Source organism: Nelusetta ayraudi, unplaced genomic scaffold (assembly GCF_046127955.1).
Source record: "Nelusetta ayraudi isolate G7.1 ecotype Tasmania unplaced genomic scaffold, CSIRO-AGI_Nayr_v1 ptg000135l, whole genome shotgun sequence".
Taxonomy (NCBI): Eukaryota; Metazoa; Chordata; class Actinopteri; order Tetraodontiformes; family Monacanthidae; genus Nelusetta; species Nelusetta ayraudi.
The window spans coordinates 7,618,543-7,641,383 of NW_027466185.1; the positions used below are offsets into that span (position 1 = coordinate 7,618,543).

The 22,841-nt window shown below is 46.0% G+C and overlaps 1 protein-coding gene across 9 annotated transcripts in view; it reads right to left on the bottom strand.

The window, feature by feature from the left end:
• Positions 1 to 22,841, bottom strand: part of dock4b (dedicator of cytokinesis 4b) — a 116,854-nt gene that overhangs the window by 9,737 nt on the left and 84,276 nt on the right. For all 9 annotated transcript variants that reach the window (XM_076012285.1, XM_076012283.1, XM_076012290.1 and 6 more), the window contains 16 exons: positions 22,777 to 22,837; positions 22,111 to 22,204; positions 21,827 to 21,975; positions 19,013 to 19,099; positions 18,815 to 18,919; positions 18,372 to 18,513; positions 17,346 to 17,512; positions 14,531 to 14,617; positions 13,193 to 13,369; positions 9,446 to 9,529; positions 8,684 to 8,803; positions 8,087 to 8,235; positions 6,603 to 6,714; positions 5,389 to 5,470; positions 4,915 to 5,024; positions 1,670 to 1,742 (listed from right to left, as the gene is read on the bottom strand). In XM_076012285.1, the coding sequence (XP_075868400.1) occupies positions 1,670 to 1,742; positions 4,915 to 5,024; positions 5,389 to 5,470; positions 6,603 to 6,714; positions 8,087 to 8,235; positions 8,684 to 8,803; positions 9,446 to 9,529; positions 13,193 to 13,369; positions 14,531 to 14,617; positions 17,346 to 17,512; positions 18,372 to 18,513; positions 18,815 to 18,919; positions 19,013 to 19,099; positions 21,827 to 21,975; positions 22,111 to 22,204; positions 22,777 to 22,837 (1,799 nt within the window). The remainder of the gene's footprint in view (positions 1 to 1,669; positions 1,743 to 4,914; positions 5,025 to 5,388; positions 5,471 to 6,602; positions 6,715 to 8,086; positions 8,236 to 8,683; positions 8,804 to 9,445; positions 9,530 to 13,192; positions 13,370 to 14,530; positions 14,618 to 17,345; positions 17,513 to 18,371; positions 18,514 to 18,814; positions 18,920 to 19,012; positions 19,100 to 21,826; positions 21,976 to 22,110; positions 22,205 to 22,776; positions 22,838 to 22,841) is intronic.

Consider the following 22,841-nt stretch of genomic DNA (forward strand, 5'->3'; position numbering starts at 1 on the left):
GACCGCAGTGAAGCGGTTGTCCCTTCAGTTCGGCTGTTTTTGTTTTTTTTACCTTTGCGCAGGGAGACGAGAGGAAAATTGTCCCAATTTGCATTTTTGCAAATTTTAACACACGCGGACGTGTCTCACGTCATTAGAGCTGCAGCGAGAGCAATATTATCCCTCAACAGCCGGGCGGAGCCGCGAACACCACCTTAGCAGGTTCGAGGTGACGGCGCCGTTGCCTCGAAAATCTCACCATGCGAAATTCACACGTCGCAACAAAAAAAAAGGAAGCTGCCGACTGTTTTTTCTTCCCCCTGATTGTTTGACAAAGTGTTTTTTTTTTTTTAGAGCGAGTGGGGGGGGGGGGGGGGGGGAGAGGAGAGGATGAAGCGTGCTGGGTTAGAGGTTGGAGGAAAATAGAGCTTGCCGTGTGTGTGTGTGTGTGTGCGTGCATGTGCATCGCGCCAGGTGGCTCCCTAAGCAAAGAGTTTTGAGAAGGTGGAATTTTAAGGACCCCACAGTTTGCAAAAATGTAGTTGTTTTTTTTTAAACATTGGAGCGTGATGGACGCTGTGAGCTCCATCCTTTGCTCCTTCTTCACACCCTCGACCCTTTCAGAAGGCCTGTGTTTTATTTTTTTTAATTGTCCTTTGTCACGTCAAAAAGGGATGTGACATCTCTGCCAGGTTAACGCAGACTCCCACTCCTCTGAGACCACCTTGTTTTCCTTCCTTATACATGATATTCATCATACAGTCATTCTTTGGTGTATTCTTGGAGCTATTTGTCAATTCTGGGATTTTTAATTATCATTATATAATTATAATAATTATTTATTAATGATTTAGTTTAGTTAATATACCTTTAGTTTGATTATACTATTTAGCATTATTTGGGTTAAAGTGAATACTTATTAATTATTTTAATTTTAAGGTATTTTATAGCTGCGGCACACTAAGTCATCTATATACATGGGTCTGCCAAGCACAGGGGGCAGCACTGGGAAGGGTTCTGTTTTTTTAGCAGGGCAAGAGAGGCAGCATGAGCCATTGTTTTTGTTTGTTTGCTAGCAAATGAAGGAATAAATTGCCCAAAAAACCCTTACTTCTTTGTTTGCCTGGACGATCGACTCTGTCGCATCTCTGCGTAGATTCATTCCCTCGGTGGCCGTTTGATTTTGATTAATTGGACTTTGTTTGCTTGGTTGTGATATTAAGGACAAGAGAAAGGAAAAGGACAAATGGCCACTATATATGCATTTCACTCAACTAACACTTTATTTTTTTGCTGTTTGGTATTAACCTTTGTCCTGTAAAGCTGCTGCTATGTGCCTTCAATTGCTCCCATGGGAACAAATAAAGACTTTATGAATATGAATTTGAATTCCCTCCCAGTCACTTGGGAGGTCAGAACAAACTAATAGCATTAGCATAAAGCTAACACGTGACGCCTGGCTGTAAACACAGGGCTAAACACGTGTCTCACGGAAACCTTTCATACATTTTTTTGGATAATCAAAGCATGCGGAGCTGCACCAACTGAATTCCGTGATGAAACATAAAAACATCTGAAATCAGGCAGCAAGCAGGACCTTCAATATTTCTTTTCCCCCTCTGTGGATGCAATATGTTGGTGTTGTGTGAGTCAGGGAAAGAGCAGACAGGAGTCAGACGGCGTGGCCTACCTTTGTCAGGCGCCGACAGGTTGGGGTCGCTCCTCGGCAGCGCGGCATCGCCGATCTGATGGGGCGGAGCTCTCTGCACGGGAGAAAAATAGGAAGACGATCACTGCATTTCATTTCAGACGTAGGAACAGTAAAACACAAACATCAAGGTTCAAACTGAAGGGAGACACCAGACAGACAGACAGACAGACAGAGGAGGGGGGCTGTGGAGTGCGGAATGAACTCTGTGTCAAGCGTGATATTTGGAGCGGTGTGCAAAACACATATGTGTATATACATATATGTATATATATGTATATATACATATATATGTATATATAAATATATATATATATATATATATATATATATATATATATATATATATATATATACATATACATATATATATATATATATATATATATATATATATATGTATATTTATACATATATATATATATGTATATTTATACATATATATATATATATATATATATATATTTATTTATTTATCTTTACTCCTTTCCACATTGTAGATACATACTGAAGACATCAAACATATGAGCAATATATATGAAAGTATGTCACCAAGAAAACATTGTTTAATAACTCTAAATGTTTTATATGAAGGGTGGCTATTTTGAAAAAAATGAAATATTAAATATTTTTGAGTTATGACACTTTTTTTGTCTACTACATAACAGCCTATATGTTTGATTCATTGTTTAAGTGAGAATCTATGTATATAGTCATTAAAATGAAAGAATGAAGATTGATAAAATGAGAAGGTGTCCCCAAACTTTTGACTGGTGTATATACATACATTATACATACAGTATATACATATATACATTTATATATTGTTACTTTCGGTTACTAAAATGTCTTATAGAATGTAAAGAATGTAAATGAAATTTAGAGGTATTGAGAAATAATCAGGAGGAGGGGGACCCACACACACACACACACCCGCTTCGATATGCAGAAAAAGAAAAAAGAGCAACCCCACCCCCACCCCCACCCCCACCCATCAGTGGAAAACAGCGCAGGTGATCAATGTTCCCCATCGTCAATTCCACATTAGCGGCTATTAGCGCGTCCTTCAGGAAACTGCCCGGGCCAGGAGGAAAATGCTGCAGCGTCGGCAGATGTAAAAAAAAAAAAAAAGAAGACGAAGAAGACGAAGAAGAAAAAGAGGTCGCTGTGATTCAGCGCAAACGGCTGGGAGGCCAGGGGGGTGGGGGAAAAGGAGGGGTAAGGAGGGGTGAGGGGGGTAAGAGGGGGAAAGGGGGTCAAGTGCAGCAGCAGAGGCCGCCGCTGACTGTACGAGATGGAGAGAAGGGGCCCGGAAAAAAACACAACACATGCCGTTTTTTTTTAATGTTCTTTTTTGTTACAGTCGCTCTGTCACGGAGGACGAGTGATTCGTTGTGTCCTTTAACTGGAGAGGTAGTTGAGGGGGGAAACAAAACAAAAGAAAAAAAAATGCTGCATCAGTTTCTCTCCCCCGTCGGCCTCCGCCGAGTCGGCGTGAGCTCGCGCCACCAGATTCCGCTTGTTTTTATGATATTGAATAAAATATGAACGTCAGCCGCCGTAAAAAAAATACACAAAACAAAAACCAAACTTGCTCTCGAAAACATCCCAACTGGAAAAGATGAGCAGCTCCACTTTTCTTCTGACCCTTGTCAAGTGTTTTCTCTGGGCTATTTGCAAGATGATGGACTTTTGAAAGAAACGTCACGGACTGGTTAAGCATTCCACCTGCAGCGCTGAAGTACGCGGCGAAAAATTATCCACAATAATCTTCTCTTTTTGACCACTAGAAAAAGAAAAGAAAAAAGCTCTTTGGGTTACGATGATGTAACCTCTGTTCCCGGAGCACTAAAAGCGCTCGGCTGCCGGGTGAAGTGCTCGGGACGAGCCCGGAGCGGAAACGTTAGTTTAGAGCGAGCGGCCGAGCGGATATAACACTCTCATAATGCCATCCCGTCGCCGTATTCATTAGACAGGTGGTGCGAAGCGAGATCGCCCAGACAGACAAAAAACAACAAAGAAAAGCCATCTGTAGGTGATGCGAAGGAGAGCGTGCTGCTTTCAGCAGCCTCCAAAAGAAATAGAGACGTATCTAAATATATATGCAGCCGGCTCGCCATCTGCTGGCATTATTGAGCTGTAAAGAGGGAGCCGCATTCTTATTTTCCAGCCTTAATCGAAATAAATTGTAACAAGGCTGAAGTTCTTAATTGGCAAGACGTCTCGTCCGGACATTTCGAGACACTACCAGCCTTGAAATTCTCTGTCTGCTGCAGAGAAACAGAGAAAAAAAAGAGTATAAAGGCATCATTGCTGGGAAAAAAAAAGCAGCAAAGTTGTCGGCTCCCCTTTAACACATCAGCTCCGGTCAACTTTCATTTACTTTCAAGTGCGAAATCACATCCAGAGGCGTCTCAAAAGTGCTTTTTGTGCAATCAGAAGAGGAAGCGACACCCCCTCCTCGCTCCCCCCGACCACTGTTTTGCTGCTTCTGAACATTTCTGTGTAAAAACGTAGAAAAGCGGAACACTGGAGACGTAAGTTGAAACGTTTGGAGGAATTTAAGTTGCCAGTAAAAAAAATTTTTGGATTCACTTTTCTGTCCATCCTTGAATTTAACCCTTCAACGTTTTGTGAGTTGTGAAGATGGTCTAATTTGTTTGTAATTTTGTTTTCAGTTTTTTTATATTAAAGGTTAAATGTGTAATATTTGGAGATTTTGAAGAAGAAACATCGACATCAAGTGGTTACATTTTAATTTGCAGCAACTTTCACTCTCCCTCCCTCTCCTGAACTTGCCAGGGAACTATGGTGGCCTGCGCACCCAAACCTGGATAACACGACCACCTTCTTCTTTGTTGGTTTATTTGAGGATGCGAGCATTCACCCTAATTACAAAATGCGCTCTTAGGCGCGCTGGATTGTCCACACTGGGCTTCCTTAGAAATATGGCAGTGCAAGATGGCAGCTAACTGGGAGCAAGACCCTTATTGCTTTATGCATGTTCTAATATACAAATAAAAATCATTCTAAGGGTAGAAAACCAAATGACTTTTAGTGTACTGCGATACACACCTTTATTAATGTATTTATGGGGAGCATATTAAGCTTTTACCAACGCAAAAATCTGAAATCTAGCCACATATTACACACTGGACTGTGCACAGTTTTCCAGTGTGACTAAAATGTGAGTTTATTCACGGTGGAAATATCGCTTTCGTGCCAACCTGTGCAGGGTCCAGCGGGTTGGGAAAGATGGCGCTGACCGGCCTCTCCCGTGGCGACAGGCAGGAGTTCTCCCTGGAATGTTTGTGCTTCTCGGCCATCTGGGGCGAACCTGTGAGGAACGTTGTGAAGATGTCAGGTGCTGCAACAAAACGCATTTGAATACGAATACAGCACAAGTATTTCACTCAATGAATAAATATTTGAGGGTAGTGAGAGAGTTAAATTCGCAGGGAGACAAAACTCGCACAAACTCAACAAACAAAAAGGCTAGCGAGTGTTTGACTGCACAGGAAGTGCTGCCAACACCTCCTGGAAAGCAGCTCTTTGTGATGTCACAAAGGGCACATCTCAACCCCGAAACCAACTGCTTGTCTATGAGAGTCCTGAGCAGTTTGGGCCACAAAACAAAAGCATGAGAATTTGCGCAACAAAATTTTTCAGTCTGGGCTCATTCTGTCAGATGCAGTTCTCACCTCTGGCACTGGAGGGCGCCGAGCTGGTCACGTTGGGCGAGGCAGAGTGGTTGGAGCTGAGGCTTGAGGTAGATGGACTGGGCTGCGGCCGGGGACGACAGAAAGCACAGAGATAAGTTCACTCGGGGAGGCTGTTGCCTGGAAACGGCCGCACAGACAACAACGACGCCCCCAACAACGCCGCCAGAATGTTATTTGCTTTGGGCCCGCAGACACGCCGCTGTTCTTTAATTAAGGCATCCCGATCGATACATGGACCCGCCAGAATGTCAAAGTATTGCTCACACGAGGCAACCTTCTGGCAACCCTGCGACTTCGCACAAGTCAAGTCAAGATTTATAGAAACATGTATTTTTATGGATACACAACGTACATAGTATGAGGAGTTTGTAGAACGGGAGTGACCTCAGTGCAGAAATGGTGGTAAATAAGAAGGGAAAATGAAACAAAACCATTTTTTTTCAGATTGATATCAAAATACATTACATATATACATTTTAATAAACAGTTCATCCTTAATATGATTGCCAGAATTTTTCTTCTATGACAGACACACAAACATTTTAGACGTTATTTTCGTGCCTTCATCATCTTTGGGCGCGTTGAGATCAGCTGATAGCAACGCGTAACGCAACGAAACACGTAAACGTACGAAAAATGCTAACAATCCTACATGACTAATGAATCTTATTCAGTTCCACCTTGACATTTCAATAAATTAACAATACAGTATATGCAACACTAATAATCATGCATGTTGATTAGGGAACTTATTTGGGAAACTGTGGTGCTTGACAGAGAGACAAGAATGCGGATTGAAATCACTATTGCTGCAGGCTCATCTGTGTGTGTGTGTGTGTGTGTGTGTGTGTGTGTGTGTCTGTGTGTCTGTGTGTGTGCGTGTGTGTTTGCGTGTGTGTGTGCGTGTGTGTGCATGTGTGTGCGGCCCCCTTTTTCTCTGCTTCCTGCTGTTGCGAGCCTGACGGGAATCAATGTCGCTCAGCTCTCTGGATCGGCTGAAAAAAATCGAGTTACGTTTCAACGCGAGAGGTGTAGGTATCTGGATAGAGGCGTGTGTATGTGTGAGAGTGTGTTTGTGTGTGTGTGTGTGGCCAGGAAAGGATCTGCACAGTGAGCAGCTGGGAAGCGGGAGCGGATTCAATCTGAAACCTCAGCGAGAGCCGCAGCCCATGGCGAGGCGGCGAGAGATATACCTGCATGTTGAAGACTTCATCGGAACTCTCGGACTGGCCCGTGATGTTGCTGACTTCGTTGGAGGCCTGGGACGACAGCGAGGACGAGGAGTAGCGGTTCACCGCCGGGTAGCTGCGGAGGGGGAGGAATCCGCCGGAGGAGACGCAGACAGAGAGGGGGAAATGTGAGATTGTGCAGCAATAATGGACGCAGCAATGGAGGGAGGCATCAAAACGCAGTCAGTCAGTCAGTCAGTGGAAGGGTGAAAAGTCAAAGGAGAAACGGAGCGAAGTGGCGGAGGTTCAAAAGATCTTTGTGGAAAAACAAAGGTAGAGATATGGAAGGAGCCGGCGACCAAAACAAGAAATGCACAACTCAATAAGTAAAAATGTCAGCAGGAGATGGAAGTGCTGCGTGTGTGTGTGTGTGTGTGTGTGTGTGTGTGTGTGTGTGTGTGTGTGGGAGAGAGTGTGCAACCCCTTGGGATGGGACTGCTGCAGCTGAATGTCGCAGGTAGACTGAGTGGCAGGGTCACTGCACACACGCACACACGTCTCTGCAGTCTGTCAGCAGCAGCAGCAGCAGCAGCAGCAGCAGCAGCAGCAGTCTCCCCTCTGGGTGGGAGCCACATGTCCACACCTCCAGCTAAACCCAGCTGGAGCAAAGCCACCCAGAGGGAATGAGAAGGGTGGTGGTGTTCGGGTGGGGGGGTGAAGGCAGGTGAGGTGGGGGAGAGCGGAGGAGAAAAGAAAAAGAAAAAGGAAGTTCTTCGAAGGATAAAAGAAGAACGTGTGAGGGAAAGAACAGGCAGACTGAGAGATACAGAGAGAAAGAAAAATTAAAGCTGCCACATTCCAGCCATTTTTATGAGTTGGCTCCTGATTTTTTTTTTTTTTTCATCGAGCGGAGCCTCAGAAGGCAGAGTTAAAGCCTCCAGAGGCAGGAGCAACCAAGTCCCCAGAGTCCAAGATGGCAGCCCATTCATTTCAATGGAGTTGCTCACCCAGCGCACGTCCCGAAAAAAGACTTCCGCATTAATGGGTCAGTAGCGCATGCGGGGTAGTGTCACATTCCATCGCGCAACTGTAATGTAACTCACATGATCTATAGCCAATCAGAACGATCACAACCAGCTGAGAAAGAGCCCATGGGACTATTTGTGCTGCAGTACCTCGCGTGGCCACTGGGGGAGAAAATCGGCCCACCGCAATATTGGCAGTCCAGCATCCAGGTCTTATAATACATACATGGGAGCGAAAGTCGGGGACCCGTTATGACATCACAAGGGGCTGGTTTGATTTTGAATTACACTTAAATGCAACATCTCATCTCATCTCATCCCTTTCTCTTTCATTGAGAGCATTTCTCACTCCACTTTTCTCTTCTGACAAAACCCTCGCAGCAGAGCAGCGCAAACACCTGCTGGGACCTCTAAACACCAAGGCGGCGACCAAATGCGAGACGGAGAGATGTGAGACGGGGGGAGGGAGGGGCTTCACTTTACCTCCGCCTGGTCAGCCCTCTGCCGCCGCCGATGCCGCCGACGCCGACGCCCCCGTCGGGGCTGATGATGTTGGGCACCGAGTTCCTGCAGGTGCGCGGGCTCCCGTTGGTGAAGTGCACCGGGCTGGCTCGCACGTACGCTGGGAACTCCTGGAGAGGAGAGAGGAGAGAGCGAGTGAGGGGGGGGACTGCGCACGATTAAATCTGGTTTCTTCTTCTTCCCGCCAGGGTATAAAAAAAAAACATGCGCACACACACTCGGCGGAGGATAAAGGGAAGCGTGTTTAATGAGGGGCGGTGCTCTCCCCCTCAGAGGAGGAGGACAAATCGGGATCGAGCGATTTCTTGTGGCTTGGATAGAGGAATAAATAAATAAATAAATGAGAGGCGTCTGGAGGAGGCCTCTAATGATTTGAGGGAGAATCATTAATGAAACGATTTCCACATCGCGGCGACAAGGACGATGAGCTCGGCCGGCGTGCGGCGGCTCCACTCGATATTTCAGCCCCCTTATTATTCCAACAAATGAGCAGCCGGCGGAGGCCCGAGTCCCCCCTCCCCCTCCCTCTTATCCCCTCCCAGTTCCCCCTCTTCCCACCTGGATGCCGAGGCTGGACTTCATCAGGTGGAACTGGTCCACCAGCTTCTTGTGGAGGGGCCGCATGTCCTGCGGCACAAACTTCTCGTGCACGGCCAGGCCGTACTCCAGGATGTGTGCCTGCGGGCAAGAAGGAGGAGGAGGACACGCTGGACAATCTGGGAATATTGACGTGTTCAAATCTCACGCAGGCGCCGTCGGAATCAAAGTTCTCAGAGTAAGAAAACTGCCAACACTTAGTCAAAAGACTTTTTGTTGGTGCGTTTTTAAGAGCATTTTATGCGCTTTGATCAGCGACTTGATGATACTTCTGTGTCCTTTGCTTCTTTTCTTGCTCCACTTTTCAACAAGAGTGCCCCAGAATGCTCTTTGTGATGTCACAAAGGGCGCCGGTGCGTCTCCCGGGATGGCTAAAATGCCAAATATTATGGGAGCTCCAACAAAGCAGCTGTAGCATCAGATGCAGCAGTAAGCTAAAAACAAAGTCTTCTTTCTTTGAAAGAGGGCTGTAAACAGAGGGCTAAGTGGAGCCTCTTTTACCATAATTAACCCTGCAAGGCTGCGCCACTAAAATCTGAACAGTTGGTTTAACATGGGAAACTGAAAGACTTCCAGACTGCCATGGACGTTCAGTCGGACTTCCCCGTCGATCCAGCTTGAAAAACTCCCATCGGCCAGGAAGTCGGACGCGTCCAATCACCCAGAGAGTTTTCAGTTTTCAAAGTTTCTGGCTTTCGCATATTTTCCCGTCTCATTACTGACCTGTTCAAACATGAGCTCTCGCAGTCGGCCGATCTTGTCGCCGTCCTCGGGGTGATTCATGATGTAGTCCTTCACGAAAAAGGCCTGCGCAGGGAGAGAACAATGGGGGGGGGTGGCATCTGTTAGGCTCTCGCACATGCACGCACACACGCGCACACACATACACACACACACTGGGAGCTGACGCAGTCTTTTTTTGTTACCTGAGCACCACACGCTCCCTTCTCCCCCACTGGGCTAACCAAAGGGAATTAGTGTCTGCACCTTTTTTTTGTTAAATCCTTGCAAAAGAAGAAGAAGAAGCAAACTGGCAAGCAAACTGAACAAACAGCGAAACAAAGTTAACAAACGTGCTGCTCTTATTATTTTCTCCCCATTTCCTCGCTCCTGTGATATCGATATCAGGTCGGGAGACGAGAATAGAAGCAGCGACTAAAAATACAGACAAACGGATCTCAGGGCCAAATCAAAGGATCCCTCTCTGTTGATTCCTAGCCGGCCCATTCTCTCACTAAGTCATGTTTTCTTCTCATCAACGTTTCCCGATTTAGCCCAGCGTCTCGTCGGAGGAGCGCCGCAGCTCGCAGGAGGAGCTTTCAGGCACGCTTCCAGACGTTTTCTTTTTCTTCTGTTTTTTTTAAAAAAAGAAGCAGACACTCGAAAGAAGAAACAGATAAGATTTCAGGAAAGAATAAGAAACGGCTGCCGGCCCTGATAAGCATTTTTGTCACATCCATACGTTTAAACGTGGCTCCCGCCGTCTGTTTACAGTGGCATCGACACTTGCGATGTGACCGCAGATTAGGGCCAATCCTTTTCAATCTGCGTGAGAGCGCACAGAGGAGGAGGAGGGGGGATGGGGAGGACACGGGGGGTGGCGTCTGCTCGTAATCTGCTTTTCATATCTGCCACGCCAGGGAGAGGCTGGCGGAAAATACAAATATGAAAATATATCTATATATCTTTATATATTTATATATAAAATAAAACATAACCGAGGCAGACTGAAAGGTAAAGAGGAATTTCACACAAGAAAAAACAAGAAATAAACGAGATCAGCACGGTCCCTCTCTCTCTCTCCCCCTCTCTCTCTCTCTCTCTCTCTCCCTCTCTCTAGGACACGTCTGTTTATCTTCAAAGAGACGGAGCCAGACGACTCAGCCGGGGCAGCGGGGAAGACGGTCCAATATTGCTTCAAACGCATCGCGCACGCGCGCACACGCAGCGAGCAATAATAAAACAAGAAGTAATACTCCTCCAGACAAACATCCTTTGATGGGCATCTTATCGCGCACAGGCTTTATTATTATTCATTGTACGCGCGACGGCTGAGTCTCCTGGTTTCTTATTTTGTTTTTTTTTTCTGTTATTAAAGGCCTCAATGCGTCATATTTAACTGGATTCTAACTGGATTCTGTTGGTACGGAATGAAGTGAAAAAGAAAATATGAGGATCTTTCATTAGATGGAGCCGCGGAACACCAGCAGCTCTCGAGGGCTTCGGCCGGAAACCAAGACTCGCAATAAATCACGACAACAGTTTTGCAAAGTGTGCTGACAACAAGGTGCGTTAACTGTCCGCCTTTGAAACAACTGGGTGCAGTTGTTGAAAGAAGGAGGAGGAGGAGGAGGGGGAGGAGGAGGAGGAGGAGGACGAGGACGAGGAGAGTGTGTGACAGTTTAAAGAGACCGACCGGCCCAGGGTTGAACTTTTAAAGAGGCAAATGGAAAATAAAATGGAAAAATTATGTTTTGAGGTCAATGAAGTTGCTAAAAATGACACCCAGTGACATTGGCTATACAAATAAGCCTGAATATTAAGGAAAATCCACAGTAGCCCAGAAGCTGGATCTGCATGGGTATATCTAACAGCGGCGGAACCTCTGCCTTCAGCAGGAAATACTCCCACAATGAACCTCAGGACGAAAGAAAGAGGGAAAAGGAAAGAAAAAGAAAAGCGGAGCAAATAATCAATGATCTCCTACAAATGACGGAAATTTCTCATCGGGCTGCGGGGAGTGAGGCCTCGCCGTAGAGTGGCTCAGTTAATCATTAGAAAAGTCCAATTAGAGATAGAGCGCCGACAGAGGGGAAATAAATCAGATGGCGGGCGGGCGGGCAGGCGCGCACGCACACACACACTCACACACACACACACACACACACACACACGCCCCTCCTCCAGGGCCCCAACTCAAACCAAAGCAATAAATCTGAATATTAATAATGACAATTTCTCCTTCATTTGTCACCGAACAAAGCGCCGCAGCTGTCAATCGGCTTAACCCCCGGAAAATTAATAGATTTATGGTGCATTCCGAGCTCCGCCGCATCTGATAGTCCACAAAGAGGAATGTGTGTGACTTCATTAGCGGCCCGCATGTTCATTTTTATTATTTTTTTCACCACTTTTGATAATTAAAAGTGCCCCCTTTCCATGTGTACGGGACGAAGGCTAAAATGAAAACAGACGCACGCTGAGACGGACGAGGCGGCGTTCTTAGCGAGGGGGCCGTCCGTTCCGAGTGTTTGTCAATGATCAGCTTTGATACACAATAACGGCAGCGTGTTGTGCAGAGCGCGCACGCACGCATACATCAGCGCAAGCTTGACTTGGAGAGGGTCTGGTTGCTATGCAACACGTGGAATCGTGGGATACGTGGAAGGCAGGGAGTTTTTTCTTCAGTGGATTCCTGCATTTTTTTTCTTTATTTATGAAACCCCCCCTACAAAAGTGAGCTGAAAGCTGCTTCGACGGGGCCTTAAAGGCCCAGTGCGTGCGATTTGTCACCATCTAATGGCGAGAAAGTGCACTGCAGGGGAGCCGTCTCAGGGTGAAAACACAGATGTCTGAAATATGACAGGCTAAGCCTTTCATTTAGGTGCGCAAAACATTCCTTGAAGGGGAATTTGCACCAATAAGCATTGCTGGTTTGTCCGAACAATGTTATTCGGAAGCAAGTGAGTTTTTTCCCCCAGCATGCAAAACCAGTGACACAGCAGCTCCAATGCGGACACTGATTTTTACTAATGGGCGTGGCCACATCTAACGATTCAAGACCTCCAAAATTCCCATGGCCATCTACTGGCCCGGCATGCGTCCTGCAACATTTTCAGCCACTTTTTTGTTTTTGCGGAAACGCACTGAAAACAAAGTTGCCTTTGGAGGCTGGGATTGTTTTTTAAAGCGTACAAGGGCAAAACTTCTCCGTCGTCTGGAGAGACAGATGCCGTGCAGGCGCGACCCCGGGTGTCTGCTGCTGCTCCGGCTGCTGCTGCTGCCTCAGCGTGCTGAAGCGAGATGCGTAAACACGCCCCTCCTCTCGCTCATTTTGCCATTATTGCCCATCTGTGGCGCTCCACGAGCTTTACGACCTGACCTTGTCCGTCCCGTCGATCCCCACCTTCCATCCATCTATCCACTTCTCGCATCCATCCAGCCGTCACCTTTCCATCTTCCCTCCCTTTGCCTCCCGCACCGACCAGCCCCCTAATGCCCCCCCGCCTCCGATCCCGATCCATCTCGGCCACTCAAACAATTCCTGGGCCGTGCTTGCATCCATCCAGCCGTCCCTCCCCTCCGTCCATACATCTCCCACCCTGCTAAAGCCCACCTTCATGCGTCATTAGGCGATCCATATGTCATCGTTCCTCGCACCCCTCCCTCCCTGACCCCCGTCTCTGAAAGCCTTCCAACCTTATCTGACCATCCGTCCGTCCATCCATCCATCCATCCCTCCTTCCCTACCTCTTGGTAGCGGGCCAGCCCTCCGTTGACGGCGGCGTCGATGACGCCGTTCAGGCACATGGTGAGCGGGTTGATGTTCTGCATTTGCCGGTTCTGGCACTGCGTGATGAGCGTGCGCAGCTGCAGGTTCTTGTTCTCGATCACCTCGATGGCGTTCTCCAGCGGGCTCACCTCCACCTTTATTCGGGAGACAGCGGAGAAGGAGAAGGAGAGGAGGTGCCGCCAAGTGAGATCACAATCTGATGATGATGATGATGATGATGATGGTGACGGCATAATATGGTCCAGGTATTGATGCGCTGCTCCTACAAGTTTGCCCTGTTTGTGTAGTTTGCGTGACGTGTGCGTTTTGTTGAACTATCTAACAGTGCAAAATTAATTTGTCACTCATCATGACGTGCGTTATCATATTATATATTGTACATTGTACATACAGTAATACTAAATTGTACCACAGCAGAGTACAGCTACTGTATTACAATTGTAGTGTTGTAATTACACGGCAGTTATTGTATCATATTACGTTTTAACACACTGTACTATATTACATAGCATAGTATCATCATCATACTGCATGACACTGTGCAATCCTGTGTCTAATCCTATCACATGGTACCAGAGCGTACCATCTCATGATTTATTACATTGCATGGTTGCTTCTACCCTCAGTAGTCTAGTATTCTTACATCATATCAAGTCTATTGGAGACATGCTAATTCCTGCCATTTTACACCAATCAAATTATGATGTTTTATTTAATGATTATGTTTGTAAATTTTATGGTTAAAAATGTAGATATCAAGATTTTTTTAAAGGGAAAATCAAACCCTCTAATATCGTTGTTTTAAACACTTAAGTATAAAAGAAACATTATTCCAAAAATAAAGCAATGCTGTTGCTCTTTGTATGTGTGTGTGTATCTATATCTATATCTATATATGTATATATATATATATATATATATATATACACACACACACACACACACACACACGTAAGAAGAAACATTGGAAGGCATTTAAAATCCCTCCCTCCTTTATTGCTTGAGGATATAAAAAGAAATATGTGAAAGAGAGGAAGCCTGAAAGAGCAGCTGCCCTGTGTCGCACCTGACAGCGGTTCCCGAAAACAAATTATCCCAAACAGGCCTTTCGTTCACAGAGGAGAAACACAATGCGTCCAATAACCCGAACCCCATGACTTGAGCCATGACTGCTGTTAAATGTAACGGCTGAAATCAATACCCTGGCGATCGACTGGCCGCATTTTTAAATTGCGAGCGGCAGAATAAATGACAGTATTAGTGTCGGTTGCGTGACGCGACTGTGTTTCACTCACCAGCTCCCTCTTGTCCACCTCGAACCAGCGCGAGATGCCGGGCAGACTCTGGACCAGAGTCAGTGTCGTCCTCTCCACCCACAGACTCTGCAATTGAGATACAGCACTTTCAATTCAGTCGTTTCTTTTTTTTCAAATCTGACTTTTTAACCTACTCAGTTTTTTTAAAGCTTCACATTAAGCCTGCACTCTACCCCGGCGATGCTAAATTTAATTTGCACGCAGTTTTGGGTTTATAAAATACCGGTAAAAAATAAATAAAAAATCACACGCACAGAGCAACAGCCAATCGGTGGAGGTCAGATGTCGCACTGTGTATCTCTTATCATCATTCACTGTTTCACTGCTTACGGAGTCTGTCGGCCCCCTTGTCAATAAGCCAACATCCCGCAAGGTCAGTCTGACAGCACATAAACTAACGGGCGCTCCGCCATTCACAGCGAGCTATTAAAAATTATAGATTAGTGCTAATGTGAAGCACCTGCAGTCTATCGTAAACACATCGCGGCACATTGAGTTGATGCAAGCTTGTAATTTTATGGCAACGAGTGTTGATTTATATAATTTGAGCAACACATATATTCAACAGTTGCGCCCTCCAGTATTTATGTGTAACCTTGGACGACAGCTGTGGGTCAGGTCGACATATCTGTCAAAAGTGTTTTCAATCATTCTGGATTTTGGATTCCAGAAGCAATCTGCTCCATTTGCCGAGAAAAAGGCCGGAGGCAAGAGAAAAATGATCCAAAATAAAAAAAAAATAATAATAAATAAATAAATAAATACTTTGAGCTAATCCAGGAAGACAAACGCTAATAGCTGTTGCTAACAGGATTAGCAGGGATGCTACCGCAGAGGCCGCCTTGTTGGAGATGGAGGCTTTTTGGCGTTACAGGAAAAACAATTACACAAAAATTGTTTCTCAACAAACAGCATGTTTTTGCTTTGCAACCAACTGGCTTCGCAAGGGCTTAGTTAGCGGTTAGCCGCTAACGGCAGTCTCGTACAGTGAATCTCACTTGCTTGACTTGCGGAAAGCCTCGAATTGGCAGAGAAAATTCTGACTTCAGAGCGAAACGTTTGATGACCTTTCCACATTTTGACTCCCTTTTCCAAAATCTTGGACATCGTTCTCGGTTCATTAAAGAGACTGTACTACACAATTATGAATATTAAACTATGTTTAATAGTTAAGCTAATTGCTAAACTAAAACTAAATTTCCACAAGTGACTACAAAGCCTAGCTTAACTACTTAGCTAAATTAGCTTGACATGATAGCAAACGTTTGCTACTCTCTAACCAGAAGTACAGCCTATGCTCTTGGATTGAACACAAACCCAACGACAGCACAGCAGTGACGCAGCATTTTGGACGTGTTTTCGACTTTACTACAGCCCAGTCTGCTTTGAGCTAATCGTTTCTGGGTGGCTGAGGTTCCGGCCGCTTGCTCAAGGACACTTCAGCAGTGCAGATGGGAGGCGACATGCAGCATCGATCCGGCGTCCTCGGGTCAAGCAGGGGTCTTCCGACACACTACAGAAAACTGCTCAACCCTCATTGATTTTCTGCTTTTTGAGGATCCGAGAAAAAGAACCTGTGCACCTCCTGTGACAGTTTTTGAGAGCAGCAAGTGCAGGAGAAAAAATCAAAAAAAAAATAAAAATAAAAATAATTGCCAGTGAAAAGTTCTGGAATTTGGGAAACAGCTTAGGCTTCAGCCATTCCTTTTTTTAAACATTTATTTATTTTTGTTAACTGAAGGCACCAGATCTCGCATGTCACGTTTAACAGATGTATTAATACCAACAGAGAAATTGGAATTTTCAGCCCCGATGGAAATTTAATATTGCGGTTCAATTTTGCCAAAAAGCTTTGATGGAAACAGAGATGAAATGACGGCGCCAAGCGGACGCCGGTGCGAGCGAGCGAGCGAGCTAGCGGGGGGATGTTGAATATTTATGAGCAGAATAATCTTGTGCGTGTGTGGACGGGTTAAGAGCACATGAACCGCGTGTGTAATTAGCGCTACAGGATTAAATGCCGCGCACAGAATTTAACCTGAGCCTTTCGGGAATACAAAACGTGGCTGAGGCTGGTTTAAAGGTCCCATATTGTGCAATATTCACCACCTTTCCCAACAATAATGTGCCTCTGGAGGTTGATGATCCCATCGGCCCACAGAGAGTCCGTCTTTTACCTCTTTGGCCTGCTACATTTCACAGAGGGCGTGTGCTAAAACGAGCAAGTTCGGGCCGCCTGACCTTTGTGATGTCACAAAGGGTACAAGTATAAGCCCCTACTTCCTCTCACATGTCTTTTCCATCACCCTCGTACCCTCTGCCCTCTCAGCCGAGCTTGTTTTTGTCCCCACACACACACACACACACACACACACACACACACACACACACACGTGAAAGGTTGAACAAAGAATCAGTTTTTATCAGGAAGTTAAACTTGTAATTTTTTTGTTTGGTTGTTTTTTTGCAGGAAACTAAATAGAGGGTTAACTGATCAAGTACAGCTGCTTAACTGTAGTTTAGGGATGAAAAATGGAGATCTGAAGGAATCTTTTTTTTTTTTCAAAATTTGACATGTTGGCTATCTATCTATCTATCTATCTATCTATCTATCTATCTATCTATTTACCTACCTACCTACCTACCTATCTACCTATCTTTTTTGCTACAAAAAAATAAACTTTGTGCATTGTGCATTCTTCACAAGCCCACACCTTGCTGCCGTGCGTCAAACTGTCCGTCTCCTTTGTCACACTCCATTTTTTCTCCTTCCCCCTTTCTTCCGTCTTCCTACCTTGAACTCATTCTCCTTGTCTTTGGTGCCCTTGTGGAAGGGCCGGTCGTATCTGAACCTCCAGATGTGATTGAACTTGTAGAAGCTCTTGATGTTGTCGGGCACGCCGTCCCTCTGCAGCACGTCCTGGCTCTCTGGGATGGGCGTGACGGCGTAGATCTGCAGGTCTGAGCGCGGCGGGCGGGGTGGGTTAAGGAAAGGGGACGAGGACGCAGGCGGATAGGTAGAAGTGACAGGAAGCTCTCTGGCCTGAGCTTTCTTTCAGTTCCACGCAAGGATTTTATCATTGAAAGCGGCAGGGGAGGCAAAAAAAAAAAACAGGCTGGACCACAAAACATATTGAAGCAGCCAATGATTGCAGGCTGACTTGCCGTGTCAGGCCAGGCCCCGCAAACTAAAAATATTGCCAGATTCGATTCTTCCAAACCAAAAGGGGAACGCGGGACAAAAAAAAAGGAAGGAACATTAAAAAGGAAACAGATCTGGACAGGAAGTGACTTTCAAACTGCATTGATACGGGAATGGGGGGAGGGGTCTTTGAATTGATTTGTTTGCATGAGTGTGTCTAACAAGGACATGCAGATAGGTGAGCTCTTACGGTGGATAAACTGATTTAATCGCAAGGTCGCCGTCCCTTCCAGCACGCTTGCATTTACACAGGCGGAGAGAGAAGGAACAAAATAAAATTCAAAAGATAAACGCTCCGCAAGTCTTTTAGCGCCTTTTGTGACATCAGTTCACATTTGCCAACCATAATATAGGCCATTTGTTGCCACCATACATTAGCGTGAATAATTAAAATGAATAAATAAATAAACAAAAGGCCTCCATATTGTGAAGCTTGAGTCAAGGCGAGGAAGCGAAGCTCAGGTCTGTGTGTTCCATCAATGGGCCTCGAGGGGGGAAATAAAAAGCAAAAACAGATGAATAAACGGAGCTGCGGCGCCTTCTTATGGGCTAATTTTCCCGAGACTTTGCGCATATCACACACCCACACCCGCTTCCCACCCTGCTTCCCGAGGATACACTGCGCGTCGGCCTGGTATATGGTCTGGTCAGGCTGGTTGACGTGCTGCATGGCGATGGCGTGGGGGAACTCGTTGAGCATCCGCTGCTGGAAGGCCTCCAGCCTCTCGTAGTCGTGGCCGCGGCACACAAACTCCTTGTTCTGCAGAGCGGAGGAGAGGAGAGGAGAGGAGGAGGAGGGAGCGAATGGGAGAGGAGGAAACAGCACGGGGTTATACTGGCATCTGGTGGCGGCAGGGCGCAACTGCAGCCTCAAGAAGGGAGGGCCGTTACATCACCGCCAGCGTTGAATCAGAGCGGCTGAATGTCACCTCGCACTGGAGGAGCCTTACATAACGGGAGTTACACCCCCACCCCCACCCCTCCCACTCCCCTTCCTCCCAGTGCAGATGAGAGACTTAATGGACTACATTTCCCAAAAAACACAAGACTCTCTCTCTTACCCGTAAGAAGAAAGGGAACTTCTTCCCATAGAAGCCCACGCGGAAAAACTCGGGCTCCAGCCGCTGCTGGTCCATGATCTTGTCGTAGAGCGACGCCTCCATCATCTGGCCAGGACGCAGAGAGCATTAGAGTGTCAGAACCGGCAGTAGTGGTAGTGGCAGTGGGGCAGGAGGCGGGCTTTCACGGGGTGCGCTCACCCTCATCTTGCTCAGGTTCCTGTAGTCGTAGTAGGACTCGTACTGGTCGGCCAGCTCCCGGCACAGGATGATGCCGTTCTCCCAACACTGGGGGGCGGAAGAGAGACCATTTCTTTGACGATAGGTACCATGGAAGATTGCTTTGCAAATGTACAATTACAAGTTACCCGATTCAAAATGTACTCGTGTCACCATTTCAATGACTTTATCAAAAATAATGTGACTGATTCGATTTGATTACTTTTTAAAACTTTGAAAAGTACTGCTCTCTACAGACCCTGCCAGTGTTGAGTTTTCAAGGGGAAATTCAGCTGGCAGGCGAGCGACAGGACGCTGACAAATCTAACCTTGACAGGAGAACCAATCAGAAGCATCAGAATAGTATCAAACTTTCGTCCGCAGAGGGAAACATAAAAGGACGGCGCTCATGTGTCGAGTCGGTGTGCAAGAAAACGATGCAAAGCAACAAAAATCAAGTGATTAAATATGAAGGCCAGCCTAATTAAAATTGTCACCACAAATAATTTCAAATGGAACTTTATTACATGTTTTTCTCAATTAATGCAACTCAGCGGTGTCAAATGTACGGCCTGCGGGCCGGATCAGGTCCAAGAACGGGTTTTTTTTCTGGCCTGCAAGATGATTTTGCAAAGTACAAAAAACGAGCTGCAATTTTTCCATTTAACAAACTGCTGTTCGAAATGTGTCCAATGGATGGCGCAATAGCGTCACTGCTGTGCAAACAAACTGTTAACGCCAGGGCTCAGCAAGTTGACCCAAGTACAGCCACTCTGAAGCTATGCTGTCATTCTAACCGACCCTGTTAGGTCTCCTATTTGCCAGAGTCGCTGTCCCAAAATGTCTGGTGAGAGAGAGAAGAGTGGTGCAGAGTGCAGAGAGTTCCAACAACACCACCAAAGTGAAACCATCTGAACTTGTTGTCGTTTTTAAGTTACTATTATACTGTAATTTTACTGGTCCGACTCGAAAATAGATTTTCCTTCATGTGGCCCTTGAACTAAAATGAGTTTGGCACCCCCGATGGAACGGATTCCAATGATCGTTATTGTGTAATTAAATGATGTAACAACAGCGTTACACGTAACTTGTTACTCCCCGACAATGTGTGTTCCTGAGTGTGATGGTGAGTGTGGCCTGCGATAACCTCAAACAACGGGAAAACGGACAGGCACCCCCCCAGCCTTACTGCAGGCGCGTGCGTCCCCCACCGGGTGGCACTGGCGAGTCGGATCCGGCCTGACCTCAGAGTGCGGGTGCACTCCAGCGCCTGGCTAATTAGATGAAAAGCTTCTCCAGCTTCCTGCTGCCTTTTAATCCCCCCCATCGCAGCTGCAGCAGATGGCGGCGGCCGCGGAAACGGCGAGGAAAATTGGATGGTGAGTGACGGGGGGGCAACTATAAGGGTTAGTGCCCCTGGGGCGAGGGGCAACTTTGTAGTTTAGATGCACTTTTATTTGAAATCATCCTAAATCCAATAATAAATAATACATTAAATATAAAGGAGCACTGTAATAATAAGAATGAATAATATTTAGATATTTTTTGGATTGCAGCCACAGGAAAAACGCCCTGCATGGCTGTTAATAAACAGGCTGTTTAGCCCTCTGTTTACAGCCTGCCACCAAAAAAACAACTCCGGCCTCTCGTGTCCTCCTGAAACGGATGCCAGATGTATTAAAGGAACACGTACGCCCACACACACAAAAAAGCATCAGGCTAGTTGTGCTGCCACGGAGCTAGGAGAGGCATCACTGCCCTTTGTGACATCACAAGCAGAGGTTTCAGCGCACATTTCTCGAAAGGCAGGGCGAGCAAAAGGAGTTGAGTTTTATGGATTTTATTTAGTTATTTATTTATTTTTGTCATTTCTGGGGTATTTTCCCTGAGACAAACGTGATTGTTGTGAGGCTGCAATGAAGTAAAGTTTGACGAGGAAAATTAGGGGGGAAAAAACGCCGCCACAGCTCAAGGATGCGCTTTTCACGGAGCTCCGCCTCTCTCAGAGGGGGGATTCTATTTTTGTGAGCGGCATTAAAAACCCCCTTCGCTTATCTTTAGTCCAATAACACAAATTAAGTCGACGCCCGTGAATTTATTTACTCCGAATGGGAGGATTTGCGCCTTTATCAGCGCCACATAGGAATTAAATCTGAACGAGGCAATTTGAATTTGGAGCTGCTGCCACGTATTATGCAGAAATTGTTTATTTTCTGGCCCCCAAAAAGATAAATGCATCAGCAGAAGTGAGAGAAGTTCACTCGTTCCTTCTGATGCTTGCTCTAGTGTTAAAAAAAGAAAAAAAAGAGGGTGAGTGGCTTTCAACCACTGGTTCGTAAAAGGGCAACGGTAGCAGCTGAATAGCAGATGATTTTTGAATTGGATGAACTAATGGTATGAGGCTGGCTGTCTTGATTTAGAAATGGGTACACCATGAGACTAAAAAACAGAAAAACATACAAACAAACAAAACAGGGATGCTAACAGGTAGCTAGCTGCACAGCTAATGCAACTGGCCACATGTTGCTGCACATGTATGCCAGTATGCAATGGTAATCAAAATCACCATGACAGCATGCAGAAAAAAGTGTATACAACTACTGCTACTTGCTTTGTTTTTATTGCTGCAACAGTGTAGTTTTACCAATATGGGATCAATAAAGTACATCTACTATATCTATATCTACAGTATTATTCTATTCTATTATTTTATTTATCTCTTATTTTATATTATTCTGTGTTGTTTTTTTTCTTTTCTTTTGTTCTGTTTTTCCCAGATGGGGCGCGGCCGCTCACCTTCCCCCTGTCGAAGTTCTGGATGATGGTCAGATGCAGGTACTCCTTCCTCTGCCACTCGCTCTGCATGGGGTAGTTGAGGAACTCGCGCAGGGGCCGGTCCGACCACTCCAGCAGCTCGTCGTAGAGCAGCAGGGTGTACGAGGCCTCTGCGGCGCACACAGAGACGGAGGGAGGGTGAGCACACAAACAGAAGCAGCGGTCGGTCTGCTTTGAGGAAGAAAATAAACAGCAGACGAACACACAAAGCACACTAGAGGCCTTTGCTGTCGAGCCTGAGGTACCTGTGTAGTTCTGCGCCTTCAGGTGCAGGTCGTACAGCTTATGAATGTAGCGGATGTACATCTCCTCTTTGTTCAACTCTGTCTTGTAGAAGTTCTGAGGGAAAAGAATAGATAGGATGGGACAGTATTATATATTATTATGTATACTGCATTGTGTTTGTTATTATTAGTCTGTCGTTAGTGTTTTATGTTTTACGTCATCTACCAATGCTTTAAAGGGTGGGGCTAGTCAGATCTTCTTCCTTGTCTAATTCCATCAGAAGGGGTTTCACGCCGCTCAGAGAAATTTCTTTGGATCCGTTTTTGTCTTTGAACAAAGTTGCGACACCGCTTTGTTTTTCCCTTTCTGAATTTTAAGAGCTGCCCGTTTTCACGTTGCTCATTCTGCTTGTTGTCTTTTGCAACTTAGGACGGTGCCGGAGAAAAAAACAGAGGTTGTTTCTACTGTTGCTATTATGATTGCTTGTTGCGAGAGAACCGCGTGTCAAAGTTGCCTTTCAGGCTCCACTGTGTGCAAAGGGATGACAATGTCTCATCGCCTGGAGAGGAAACGGTAGCTAAATGACAGAACACATTGGTCGACCAGGATGGGGTTTTGTTACACTGTACGTGTGCCCGGTCAAAAGGACAAAGACATCTATAAAATCCCGACGTCTTTCGCCTCACCAGTAAACTGACGGTACATCCGATCTTCTTCCCGTCCACTTCTCCCAGCTTCATGCAATCCCTGC